The sequence below is a fragment of the Rhipicephalus sanguineus genome, chromosome 4, assembly GCF_013339695.2.
Source record: "Rhipicephalus sanguineus isolate Rsan-2018 chromosome 4, BIME_Rsan_1.4, whole genome shotgun sequence".
In the NCBI taxonomy this organism is placed as follows: Eukaryota; Metazoa; Arthropoda; class Arachnida; order Ixodida; family Ixodidae; genus Rhipicephalus; species Rhipicephalus sanguineus.
The window spans coordinates 33727034-33741396 of NC_051179.1; the positions used below are offsets into that span (position 1 = coordinate 33727034).

At 44.7% G+C, this 14363-nt stretch overlaps 2 protein-coding genes across 2 annotated transcripts in view; both read right to left on the reverse strand.

Annotated features, from left to right (window-relative positions):
- The window catches only part of LOC119389741 (alpha-amylase 4N-like), a 294142-nt gene that overhangs the window by 200419 nt on the left and 79360 nt on the right, over window positions 1-14363 (reverse strand). The window lies entirely within an intron of this gene.
- On the reverse strand, window positions 570-10954 carry LOC119389738 (ubiquitin carboxyl-terminal hydrolase 5; the record flags this gene model as incomplete). Its single annotated transcript, XM_037657109.2, is given in 9 exon segments — window positions 570-641; window positions 2890-3083; window positions 5113-5207; window positions 6451-6686; window positions 9004-9110; window positions 9205-9326; window positions 10073-10127; window positions 10205-10330; window positions 10762-10954. Coding segments are annotated over 9 exon segments (1115 nt in total), but the record flags the coding sequence as incomplete, so codon positions are not given.

Sequence of the window (14363 nt, forward strand, 5' to 3'; positions counted from 1 at the left end):
TTTTTTCTGCAAGAAATAAATGTTTTTTTTATGTGTTCCTAAAAATGAGTTTGCCTCTGACTTTTAATACAGTTGAACCCCTTTATAAGAGGCATGCATGGGGGAGAAATTCTTGCCTGTTATATGAGGTGTCTCTTATAAGCAGGGTACTAAGTGATGCAGTTTCCTATCAACCCTTACTTTCATGTAGCACACTGGTGTCTCTTATACCCCACGTGTCTCTTATATCAGTGTCTCTTATAAAGGGGTTCAACTGTATAGCTAGTTTTACATGTGTTTCGGTGATACGAATTTCGGCTAATACGAATATTTTTCGTGACCCCGCGGGATTCGTATCATCGAGATTCTACTGTACCATGCGGACTAGCAAGCATATATTCCAGCTGCAGTTAACAGTTTACTCCGTTTGGTTCAAGATTAGCATATACCACCGAAAGGTCTCTCCTGGCAGAAAAATAAATGCTATGTAAGCAACACCTTTCTGTGAGAGAAGAGAGCAAATTCCTGAGAATGTGCCACATGACGAGGAAGGCACAATGTTACAAGATGAACGTTTAAAAACAACTCACATTTGAACTGTAAAATTTTCAGCAGGGTCAGGAGGAGAACTGTCGAATATCTGGTTTGCATCGTCGTAGTACCTAAAATCAGACAATAAAACAGCAATTCCTGTTGAAATCCCCATTGATATCAATGTATTAAATGCCTCATTTCGAGAAATTAAAACAGCCCTGTCAATGAATATGACGAACAAGTTTTATCCCCGATACGAAAGAACACTATAAACTGTTGTGCACCGAGCATTTCACTTTTCACGGGATTCAGCATTCATGTAGTATAGCCCTTCAATAACCCCTTTTGGCAGTCAAACAAGCTGTCACGCAACAGTGGTCTTTATCACATCTGCACTTACACTGTGGACAAATGCGTGCGCAGCCTACTATGCCCATAACACTCGTCTTTCACAGTGTCAACTTGCAAAGGATTGCACAGCTAGGTGCAGTGTTGGCACAGTCTCCGAGATTACACCATTGCAATCTCGGAACCTTCTTTAATTCAACCCACCAGATTAATTCAGCTCTTTCTGTGACTCCCACCAGCATCAAATTAACACAAGTCAACTGCATTATCATTTTTATTCACAAAAGCTGCTTCTGGCTTAAAAGAGACAATGCAGTGAAGAGCAACGGGTCACTAACTTTGAGCCCTTAAGGGTGAATCACCCAAGAGATCAGTATACAGTTGAACCCATTTATAACGAACTCGAAAGTGTCGCGAAAAGTGGTCGTTATATCAGTAGTTCGTTGTATATGGACTCGCCCTTAAAAACGTGCACTTAGCGGCCAAGCCGTTTTTTTTTCTTTGTGCACTTTTATTAAAGTGCTAACAACCCCTTCGGTGACAAGCTAAGTCTTTTCGCATGGTGAAGCGACGCCCGCTGCGTGCTCACGAGTGAATAAACCGCCTTTGCAATGAGCTGACACCGTTTCACCGAAGCACGGTACCGCGATGTGGAGCCGATCATCCCTGGCTAGTTGCGTGCAGCGCATCGCCTACTCAAGTCGCGGAGTCACTGCCGGGCTGCTTGCTGTATAATACCGTATGCGCGCGTTTGTACGTTCTTCGTGCTTGCTTCACTCCGGACCATGCACGGGTGCGGCGACTAGCCTCTTCGTTCAATGCGGCGAAAACAAGCATTTTCCAAGCAACGCGCACTCCACGTCTCCGCGATGCTCTCGCGGCCCTGCACCTAGTCAAACACGCAGTATACACGCGCTGTCAGTGCATCGACGTTTCTCGGTGCCCGCGCCGCTCAACAACAGCAAGCTACTTTCGTTTCTACAAAGCGACGCGCACTTTAAAGCGGTCTCGCACGACGCAGCGGCGGCGAACTTGCGAACGGCAGCATGGCTTAGCATGGCGCGCTCGCACCGCCGTCAATCCGCAGTGTACGGCGTACGCCACACGCACAGCCGAGCAGATATCTACAGATGACTGTGATAAGGCTGTCGGCTATAAGGCATAATGGCCCGTTCATCGACGGCCGCCACCTCGCCTTCGCTCTTTGCTGATGCTTATCCGTGAAGGCATCGCCGCAATCGCGCGGAAGTCGTAATCACCGATCGACCGGTCTCTGCCGTTACCGAAAAGACGGACGACTTTTCGCAGCACATTTTGGCGTCGACGAGTTTAGGGACGCAGTGAACTTTTTTGCGATGGAGAGTTATCGCGGTTATCACTTCTTGCATTTATGCCTTCTTGCGTTCCAAGGCATTGTTTGGTTCATCGCAGGCGGTCGTAGCTGCAGAGAACGGCGTCAGGAAAGGTTACTAGTGCGAAAGCTGACCGCAAGGCTGCCTACTATTTTTTTTCCCCCCTCACTGCCATTCTACCTCTGGAGAAACGCCCTGGAAAGTGAGCGACGTCGCTCGCAGTGTCCGAAATCTGCGTGCGGTGCTCGCCGATCTGGGATATCTTAGTCGCAAGTAAACGCGCGCCCCTGTCACTGCTTTAGAAGGCATGTTTTAACTTTTTTTTTTATTTGTATGCGGCATATTTTTACCGCGACCGTGTCTGAAGTGTTCGTTGTAAAAGTAGGAGGCTTTGAAAAATGTTCGCTATATCTGGACGCAGGTTCAATGGTTAGCATAGGAAAATCTTAAGTGCACCCAAATATGGTCGTTATAACCGATAGATCGTTATATGTGGGATCGTTATAAGTGGGTTCGACTGTACCATTATTTTTTACCTCTGAACCCGCAGAACGAAGTTGGGCACCAAACCTACGACTCTCGTGAAACCAACGACTGAATTACATTAACTGCTAGTCTACCACGCTGAGTTGCAGCCAGCAACAACGTCGCAGCTGAGAGAAAGGCAGTTGCTCACTTGTGCTGGAACTCCGGGATGCTCATCACAACTTGAACGACGGAGTTCAAGTAACAAGAGTTTCCTAAGTTGGCCAGACCGGTGTAACCGGGACCAAACAGCGGTGTCAGCTTGCTTCCGGCTTCCTGGATCACTGCCCACTCGCCCACTCGTTGGTTCAGGTCTATCTCCAACTCCAGCATCGTCTTGTCTGTCTGCGTTTTGAAGCAAAACAACGTTGGCCATCTATGCCAAATTGTGCATATTGCCAGCAACTAAACCTCACATAGAGAGACCGAAATCAAACATTAAGCACGAGGGACTAAGCAGGACAGCTTTCACGAGTAACTACTTGGCATCTTGGTGCAATCACCGGCTAAAGATGTGCCCCAGCTCAGACATGTGTGTCTATGAATGTGTCAGGCCAGTGTCACACAGGCAGTAGAGTGTGGATACTGAAATAAGTAGACTCCTGTTAAACGAAAGCTGAAGGGACCAGGAAAATATGTTTCATTTAACAGGAGTTTCGTTTACTGAGAGATGAAAAGGGGTGCAGAATTCAAGCAAAAAACCAATCATGTTAGAGGCAGTTGTTCCATTTAAGCAGCAATTTCATTTAAGAGAGTTTCGTTTATTGAGAGTCTACTGTACATTGCCTGGTGCTTGTCATATTCATGATTTATATTATGCCTGTAAAATGGAACTCCCATTCCAATTCACCCGTCATGGCGGCTTAGTAGCTATAACACTGCATTTCTAATGTGAGGGCAAGGGTACAAATCCAAGCCAAGGCATTCGCATATCGATAGGGCTGAAATGTAAGAACACCTTGCACAGTAGAATCTCAGTAAGCAAGGATTGCTTAAACGGAATCGTTACTTAACGGCCAGCAACAGGCTATAGGGGCTTGAGCAATCTAGCCAGGTTTCGTATTATGAAGCAATGCACACTGTGCCGCATTCACACACACAGTAGACTCTTGTTAAATGGGACATTAAGGGGCCAGGAAAATGTGTTCCATTTAGCAGGAGTTCCGTTTACCGAGAGATACACAGGGGTGCAGAATCCAAGTACAAAACCAATTAGTACATTAGAGGCAGTTCTGTTTAAGCAGCAGTTCCGTTTAAGAGATTTCCTTTTATTGAGAGTCTACTGTATATATATTAGTATAAACACATGAGCATAGCGGAACTTCACCTGTACGTTGTTACACCAACAATCAGGACGTGGGCGCATTGGTAAAAAGCATGTCACCTTGAACGAAAATGCACAACTAGCACCACTTCAACATGTGAAGGAAATCGCAAAGCCCTCACCATTGTAAATGAACATCATATTTGAATGAACATGATAAATGCAGCTTGTGGCCAAATTTTGCATAAAACAGAAGCAAAAGTAGTCAATTTCTTTAGTGAGTTAAGGCATACTAATGTAGCAAGAGCATTAATTTACTATTTGCCTGGGTCTCTCCTATAATGCAGCATTCTGCTGAGATGTTTTTTCTTTTTTTTCCCTGGTCCTGTGAAGTATAAATTAAAAAGTAAGGATGGGCGAATATTCGGGCGTTTCGAATATTCGAACGAATTTAAAGTATTCGAATTTGCTTCGATACGAATTTAGATTATTTGAAATTTCGAAGTATTCGAAATGAACGAATATATGAATATATTTGACCGCATATAACTCCCTGTAAAGGTGGTTTCACTGCAGCGTCTAGTTGCTGTGCCGTGAAACCACCCATACAGGAAAAATCTGCTCTGCTGCGAAGCCACACTTCAAGGTTAAATGTAATTTTTTTTAAGTTTAAAAGCGTGTTATATGGGCTTATATGCGCTAAGTTTAGTAATTCTTAAATTGTCACGTATTGTACCACTTATAACTTGCACCCAACTGCTATTCAAATTTTTATATTATTCAAGGTTTCTTCCATTTCATTTCAAACCAAAAAAGTGACATTCACTCATACCTAGTTCCAATTCTTAAAAATATTGTGCAAGGGTCATGACAAAAATGCTCATTTTTTAAAATAATATGTGGTGAGTACTATTCGAACTATTCGATTCGAAATTATTCTACCAAATCACTATTCGCTTCGGATTCGCTTTGAACATCGAATTTACTATTTGCCCATCCCTGTTAAGAAGTTTTCTTTCGTTGCACTGGTTGTGACGCTGGTGAAATCCCCAGTTTGGTGTAAAAGATGGGCCTTAGAGTCGCCAACCATAATACTAGAAGACAACTTACCTTTTTCATCTTCGAGATCTCTATGCCGAAGTGCTCAAGGTGCTTGGCAAGGTTTGTATCAATGACCATATCGTCCTCATCGTAAGAGTGCACATCTGAAATGAGGAAACAAGCAATTACTACAAGTCATAAACAGTACAGCACTGGCATAACATTACACACACCATAAATCCGGCAAATTAACCTTCTATAGTCGACATAGATAACACTTTCATTAAAGGGAGCTTAACCAGGCCCCATTGCAAATTTTGGTTACACATTGTAAGAAATTGGACGCCATCTATGCAGTGTTTTACTGAAGTAATAGGCAGTTTTAGAATAGCGTATGCAAAGCTATGTGTTAGCGTTTGTCACACTGCGCATGTGTCATACGCTATCCTCTTGCGGGCCCCCGTTAAGTGACGGAAATAGTGGGCATACGCAATGAACGCTATCTTTGTATACATTATTCTAAAACCGCCTAATGTTTCAAATCAATTTGCTTTTGCAAGAGTCAGATGAAATTGAACGGCAGGAGGGGAGAAACCGCTGTCAATAGAGAAAGATTCCCCCTTCGTGTCAGTTGGACTTCACAAGCGATGTACCTTCCCTGCGTTCTCCCACATGACGAAGCTAACGAAGCACCACCACGTTCATGAGACGAATCCTACCTTGTCTTTTCGTTAGCAGCAATGCCTCCGCCTTAGGTGACAAACCAAAGTAACAAACCACGTCAACGATATTTCGAGCAGTGTGTGCTGTATAAAGCATGTGCGCATGCTAACTTTCTCACTCCCTTTAACGGGCCCCCATACCACCTTCGATATTTTAACATTCCGAGTAAACATGCAGATCAAGTTATACCGTCACAATCAGCACTGCCCGATGTGCCAGTGCTGCACACCACGAGTGCACCACAAAATAAAAAAACAATCCCGTACACCTCTCCAGGCCTTTCGATACCCCCAGAGCTGGTTGCGACGTCACCAGTAGAATCTGGCCACATCAGCAGCAGAAAAAACCCGTTTGTCTGGCTGCGGATACGCGCACTCCCTGGTTATCCTCCACACACGATGAGGAGGAACGCCCGGCCAGGAGAAGAGACGGGCCAACGAACGGAGCCAAACGAGCGAGGGCCGCATTTCGATCATCGAACGCATGTAACTCCGCTATCACGGCACCATTTCGAAAAATTGTTGCAGCAAAGTGTATATTCGTGTACAATCACCACAACTAAATTTCGACCTCTGGGTGGTTTAGGGGCCCTTTAAACAAAAGGAGGGCAGATGGCAGTGGCTAGCAATAGATGGTGGTGCCACAAAAGTTAGTACTCCAGGGACTTTGAACATCACTACTCACCGGCCCCTTCTGGTGTGATAGTGCCCAGCTTTACTACAAGCGGGTAACCGGTGTTCTTAAAGTGCTCGAGCGAGTGGTTGTTGCCGCCACTGCCTTCGTGGTACTTTCGGCCGCACAATATGGCGCCATCTGTCAGGTTGAGCCAGAGGTTCTCGGTGAGGTCACACCTTTCGCATTTCCAGCCCGTCGGAGCCACTTTCACGCCATTGTCCAGCTGCACCAATGTGTCACTGTGTCTGTAGAATTAAAGAAAGAGAAGGTACCACTTGTTCAGAGCATTAAAACCACCTCTCTAAAAAGTATAAGTAACATCTGTTAGGATCAAGCTAACGGGCAGGGTCAACTTGGATTTCGTTATTTAAGTATGCAAGACCAACACACAAACTTGAATAACATTTGCTGCACTGAAAAAGTGCGATCTAGTCGATGGATAGAAACGCGGAGCTTAGGACGGCCTTATCCACAGAAATGTAATCAACGTATGTGATTTTTTTAACACCAACAGCTGTAGGCATGAAAGAACTAAGCACACGCAATCGCGACCGGCGCGGCGAGTCCGACCGCGAACCGCACGCACGACCATGCGAGCTCCAACCAGCTCGAACTCCTCCCGTTCTCCGACAAATAACGATGATGATGAGTCTACGCCAACGCGATGGCAGAAGTGAATGCCAATCTCGAAGGCCTTGCTTTCGCAAGCAATTACGTCATACACGCCATGTTTGTGCAATGCAAATCTCAAAGGCTATGCTTTGTCAATAGTAAATGCAATCTCGAAGGCCTTGCTTTCACGAGCAGTTACGTCATAGACGCCATCTTTGCAATTTGGATCTCGAAGGCCATGCTTTTGTTTGCATCAATTGAAAGATTATGTTGCTTGCGCCTCTCATGCGGCTAATATTACGGTCAAACGAGGCCAAGCTGCGTGAAAATGCGCCATGGCTATTTTCACGGATCTTGAGAGGCCTCCATTTATGCCCCCATAGCAAAAAAAGAAACAGTAAACATGCTAAGACAAGAAGCCGTAGCTACACCAGGAAAGGATATTGCATCAAGAATGCAAGAGAAGCTGGTTTGGTCTATCATCATTTCTAACTTTTTAAAGCATGACAGCCAACACACACAAAGAGCAGTAAGAAGTCAAGAAATAAATGCAACAGAAAAGTGCTCTGTTGCTGTTACTTCTCAACCATATTTGTCCAAATCAGCAATTGCGCTACAAAAAACTTGGAGGACGCTTGAGCTTTGACTTCAAGAGTAGAACGCGATAGCATAATCGGGCACCGTGTGCATCGCCTTCTCAAATGCTAACCTGGCTTCAGTTCTCAGTAGATGCCTCAACCGTGCCACAAGGAAACTACGTCTGTGTGCGCAATATTGGCCGTTACAAACTATCCTAAGATGCCTACTGCAAGTACAGTTGCGGAGTGCCCACTGCAGCATAATTCTTCCTTTTGCGAATCAACGAAGTACCCACTACGCGTCCGTAAAGCAACATGCGAACCTACACAGCTGCTCACTTTGTTGGTGTTTTTGCTGATGATGATTAAATGTGAGTGCTTTGTAATGGGTGGGCCTTTAAAACACCCGCTCGCAGATGTTTGGTGCCTGGCACGATTCAACACTTCTGCCATGCAAGATTACATACGTTAAGGAGACTCCTCCCACTACACAACATTTATATAGTGTTTTCTTTCTGAAGCAGTTTCAAGCAGTGGCGTGGCTCTGTTGTAGAACACTTTGCTTGCGACGCAGAAGGCCTGTGTTCGATTCTCACTCGAGCCTAAGATTTTTGTTATTTATTTTATTTGCATCTTTCTTGATTTTTCGGTCACGGACAACGCTGATTTTGATTTTTCGCTCACAACCAACGACACCAACACCGACGGCGAGATTCCTGCAAAACGAGCTCTTTAACGTTATAGCGTTAAAAGCGCTTCCATGTAAACAGATGTCGCAATTTTGTCAGCTGCATTTATCTGGGCAATCTGGACCATCAGAGATTCATTATTGCAAGAGAAAAAAAAAAAAGGAATGTCAGTTTCCTTCTCGAATTTCACACCAAAACCTCGGCACCCAAACATCAATTTGACATTACAGATATTAATGTCTTTTTTCACATTTTGGTTGAATTGGCTCATTAAAACTAAACTTGCTATGTTAAATCTTTCAGTAGACTAAAACACAATGTAGTTAATTTTTACCGGCTAAAAATTGTGTAGGTCCCAGCAGACACTGAAAATTCATCACATCATTGTGAGTTTATGTGGCAAACTGTGACTACCTGCGTTTTCTTTGCACCAGTTTTCCAGCTTACCAAGTGTTTCCTTTCATAAAAGAGTGGTACCACACTTTTGGTATTGCAAAGGGGTAACTTACTGGTATACAGTAAAGAATGTCTTCGTCTTTAGCACCCCTTTTAGTTTTGAAGTGCGCTCCAAGTACTTTTCTGGTTACCAACAGCCTTCTTTCAGAAAGAGTGGTAGTACCACACTTTTGGTATTGCGAAAGGGTAGCCTACTGGCACAAGTAACACCAAGGACCTACACTTACTTTGATGGCACTCTCTTCTCTCCATCCCACGTTCCAGCCATGGCTTCCAACTCATTAACAACACTGGCAGAGTCAGCTGCAAGAACAGCTGCAACGGAAAGCTGCACCTGCAAGGAGGATGAGGACAATGTAAGTGCACAAGGATGAATGTAAGTGCACATGCACGCAAGCGGTCAATGAGAACTTGCTAACGAGACATACTGCTTCGGGGAGTTGCGTGTTCGGCAGAGGAACCGAGTCGAAGTTCGGAAGGATGACGAGAGAGTTGTGATGTTCATATTCGTACTTCTTGCCCAAGTCAACGTCGAAACCTCCCTCCAAACCTAAAAGACAGAAGCGAATAAGGTGATAAACGCCCTTATAAATGAACGACAATGCGCACCAGGAAAAAGAGCTTTCGTTAGTGTCTGCGTTAATTGTTCCTTAAGCTATTCGATATCTTTTCCTCAAAATGACGAACAAAGTCTGAATCAACGTTAGAGGGGCAAGATTCTGCACATGTCGTGCAACTTTTAGTGAAAAATACAGCAAGAATCTTTTCACTGGCCCTACAAAAGAAACGGTAGTTAATACAAAATATCTCTAATGCACAAGCACTGAATAGTGCAGCCTTTCAAGTGTCTCCTCAAGCTACTTGGAGCAATCCATGTTATGCGATGATCAGTTTTGGGGTGCTTCGTTATGCAGAAGCTTTTGAAATCATCATACAGCAGGTAGCGCAAAAAAATACGGGGACACAAGCCAGGAACATAAACACGGGACGAGCGCCCCGTATTTTTTTTTTGCGCTACCTGCTCTATGATGAATTCTTACAAACTCGCCCAGATTTCCGTTCTCGTAAGCTTTTGAAATATTTCTAGGGTGATGAATCGGCTAAAATGTAGTATGTGAGTGTCCGTGTGTATGTATGTATCTATGTATGTATAAGGCTGGGCGGGGGGAGGGTATGCTTACAAGAGACGAAAAAGCGCACTGCTGTCGAAATAAAACACAGCTCCGCGGTATACCGCCACTGTGGCTGCCTTCGCAAGCCACAAGGCAATAATTCCAATACGCATGCGTTGCTTACCGATAGCCAGCTTCGTAGGAGCAGCTCTCTTGGCAGCCGGTCTGTCATCCGTCACCTGCGGTATGTTTACATCACCGATAACATTGCCGCGAAAGTCCCAAAGAGTCTCGAATCAGTGCTCACGTTACGCACCTCCTTTTTGATGGTTTTCAGGTGAAGGTAGACGGCGTCCCCGGTCTTCGCGTAACGCCTCTCCACAAACTTCTTGGAAAATCCGAGGAAAGTGTTGAGGCACACATACAGGCCTCCCTCGGACTCCTGAAATAAGTGACGGCGATTCCCCCGTGAATTTGCAGGACAGCCCACCAATCAAAGGTACGGGTACGATGCAGTTCGTTCTTCCAATAGCTTTTTCAACGAACTACAAAGATAACTCGTAATGCAAGATACACTGCACGAAAGGAAATCGGCGTTGGTGAACGCGTTCGCGCCGAAATCGCTCGGAAGCGTTCACCAAAAAAAAATGAGAAAGGAATGCCACACTAAGGACAGTGCATACGTACTAAGGAAGGTAGATATAATTAAAGTAAATACTAATGAGCGGAAGTCCAGAGGCCAAAGGCGTTTACGATGCGGCGATCAAACGCTCGTATGGTGCGTCCAGCACCCCCCGACATTTTGCCGGCGAGCTATGGAAGAAAGAATGCATCGATGCGTGCAAACGAGACCGCGTTGCGAAGAAAACTTACTGGTGTGTCGAATGAGAAGACACACTCATCTTTGTAAACTTTGTCCGCGTGTCCAGGAGCTCGGATTCGCCCGAGATGCGGTACAAGCTTGTCGGCGAACGTTGCCATGTTGATTAGAGAGCAAATTCTAAACTTGGCGTTGCCAGACCAGCGAGGAATCGAGAAAACGGGATCGGGGTTTAGCGGGTAGCCTCGCGCTTTCTACGTGCTACGCAGAAATGCTACTGTGTTATGTTAGGTCTGGTTTTTATAAAATCCGATGTCACACGGTAACTTCTGATCGCAATCGGGCCTGATATGATACGGATCAAATTTCTTGATCGTGATTGGTTCCTTTACGCAATCTGCAGAAGGGAGCCAATCACTGCTGAGAAATTTTATCCCGATTAGGCTTGGCCGCTATCAGCTATGCACCGTGTGGCACTTGAGTGTATTTTCGTTTTGGAACACAATGTTCAGCGTGACCCCTAATTTGTCCTGCCACATGACTAATGAGAATGACGTACAGTCATTGCAGTCATGTTCAGTTGGGAGCGTGATTTCGCACATAAAAACCAACGCCTTTTTGATAAAAACACACAGATGCTATGGCGCACGCGATTAGTCGATGCTGGCGATTTCGTCAGCCGTTCCTGAAGTCTTTTAGTTTTTTCGTTCGTTTTTTGAACGGGTTCAGGATCGTGCCCAAAGCCACGGCCGGACTAGAGGGTGCGCGTGCCGCCACTGTAGTCTGTAGTCCGGTCGTGCCAAAGCAAACCGTTCACTTGCTTCGCGTGATGGGCATGATGGGTGCGAATCAACGTGCGAATGGCTCGTATGCTGACGTAACCGCGATTCTGGCTAATCACGCGAGGGCAGGCGACCGGGTCGACCGGGTACCGGGTTCGCTTTCCGAACGGCAGGAGATAGCGGCCGGGTTTCACCGGCCGCGTTTGATGAACGATGAGAGAATATACCACAAGGAAAATTAGAGCATTCTTTGGTAGAAAGCATGAACATAAGCCAGAACTTTTTGTTCAGAGAGATCCTATAATATTTAGGAAACACTGGAAGGAGGAAGAGAACTCTCATGTAATATGGGTAGAGTGTACTAGAAGTTAGCCTTTGAGCAGGCAGGCCAGAGAACATCTATGGCAGGCACGGTTTGCATTTTAGGGGCAAAGCTCCTTAGGGTGTGGGTCGTTCCCTCCTCTGTAGTAGTAGTAGTATGTATGTAGCCAGCTCTAGTTTAATGAATTGCTCACTAGATGGCGTTTCATGTATTTCTTAGAGTTGCTGTTTAAAGATGACAGATGGCGCTTGTATAATGCAAATGGCGCATGTCATTGGATCCCCGCGATCGTAAAAGACGCTCGCTCTTGGCGTGCTTTCTCTTTCGCTCGGAGTCGGCGGATGGAGGCAGACAAGGCGCTCGCTCTTGGCGCGCTTTCTCTTTCGCTCGGGAGCGGACACTTTCCCTGCATTTCACCGATCACAAAGCGGTGATAATGAAGGGACCACATAAACCAACAGTACAATAAAAGTTTGATGTTTAATATATACACGGTGTTTCACACCCTTTATATGATGTACTGGGCAAATTTCACGGAAGAGTTTCGCGGTTTACTGATGATTCCCTCCGGAGCTTCGCCCCACTCATCATCATTCACCCCGTGGATATGCTGTGATTTTTTTTTTTCCAAAAGGGTGGTCCAGTGTTGAGAGGGTGACTGATAATGATGATTACAGGGCTGCCTATGATAAATAATGGTAATAATAAATATATTTACTAGCGACACAGTAACACCAGGGAAGAACAGCTTCATGTATTTGTCACGAGCCAAGCACATGGGTGCTGGGCACACAAACTTCGAGAGGTGGCAGCCAAGACATATGGACATCACTACTGGATCATTGCACTGATCGAGGGCAATCCAGCATGGATGAGTCTTAGAAACTCATAACACCCATCCAACTGCATATCTTTTAATTATACTTTTAATTGATATTGTCATCTCCAATTGTATTCATTTGGCTGCAGTGAGAAAGATAAGTACTGACAATGTGCACATGTGTAACTGGTAGAGTCATTCACTGTCACCTATTCATGTTGCCTTCCATTTTAGTAGGCATTCTTTTTCTTGTTACATAAAAATACATCAGTTCTTCAGAATGTTTATCTTTTCTTTGCCACAAATATGCATATCTGTAACGTACACTTTAGCATGTGCACTGCTGAATCCTTTCATTCCTATTACTTAACCATGTGTAATACCACACTTGGTCGCAAACATGTGGACTCAAACATAAGGAAAATTTAGGGGCAACTGTATCACCGTGGAAGCAGAGCACTTTATCAGTTAGTCCAGGTATAGTTTTCAAAATTCAGTGCCTATAAATGTAACAGTGTCTTTATAAACATTAGTTGGGAAGTGATTCTTCTCTGTTGCACAGATCTGGCTCTTTCATATAATTCTCAAAAGTGAAAATCAGTGAATATGCTACATATGAACATGCGTTAGAAAGTATTAACAGCGCATACAATAGGAAACGGGACAGAACAAATAGAGGCAATTCACATGGCACACCTCTATTTGTTCTGTAATGCTGCCTATTTCCTTGTATGCACTGTTAATTCTAATAGATTTATACCAACTTGCCCAAGCTTTGCCTGGAGGATATGCTTAATTTTCATAAAGTCATCACAAAACAGTGCAGTGGCCAACTGTTCTCCAGGAGGAGAAATAAACTTTATTAAGAACCAGCAATTTAAGTGCCTTGGCCTAGGCCTCCCTTCTCCAGTTCAATTGTATTTATTTCAGGGAGCCTCTTATTAGCACCGCCATTTTTTTTTGTCTAATATCCATGTCCACTGCAATATCTCCTCTTCTTCATGATGCTGCTGTGCCATCATTCATAGGCGTGCGCAGGGGGGGTGGGGGTCGCCCCCTTTATTCACCTAAGAGGGGGCGCGCAAAGCCAGCCCCACACATTGACATAATAGGGAGGAGGGGGGGCGCAATGTCAGCGCCATACAATGACATAATTGGGAGGGGGGGCACTGCGACAAACCTTCGCCCCCACTGAAGGGGAACCCTGCGCATGCCTATGCCATCACTGAACATTTGTACCATCAATTATAGATTTGCTTGAATGCTCAGTTTCAATAGTTTAAATGTTTACTGGATGTTTGCCAAAAATGTAGTAAAGGCAAAGTATGGTTGCGTGCGACTTATTAGTATTGGGAGCTATGCATGAATGAACACATCTATTGTGAGGAAAGTATTGTGCAGAAAAAGCAAAGATATAACTACAACTAAGTGCATAAAAGCCACAACACAGTGGCTTTTTATCCCATTTTTCTAGCCATGTGAGAAACGCGCCCAAAATGAATGGAAACTAAATGGCTTGATATCAATGAATGTCTGAAGGTCTTCTTACCAACACCTACATGTAAAGGTTTGAGAATTTTGTTACGTCAAAGTGTTAGCTGAGCTGTTTTTCGTGGTTCCTGTAAAGTAGTTTTCTGCAAACAAGTGGATTCTACTCAAACAGTATCACAAAAATGGCAGGAATGTGCAACTTTCGGCTTTCACCTGAAAATGCAGGGTCTTGCTTAAACT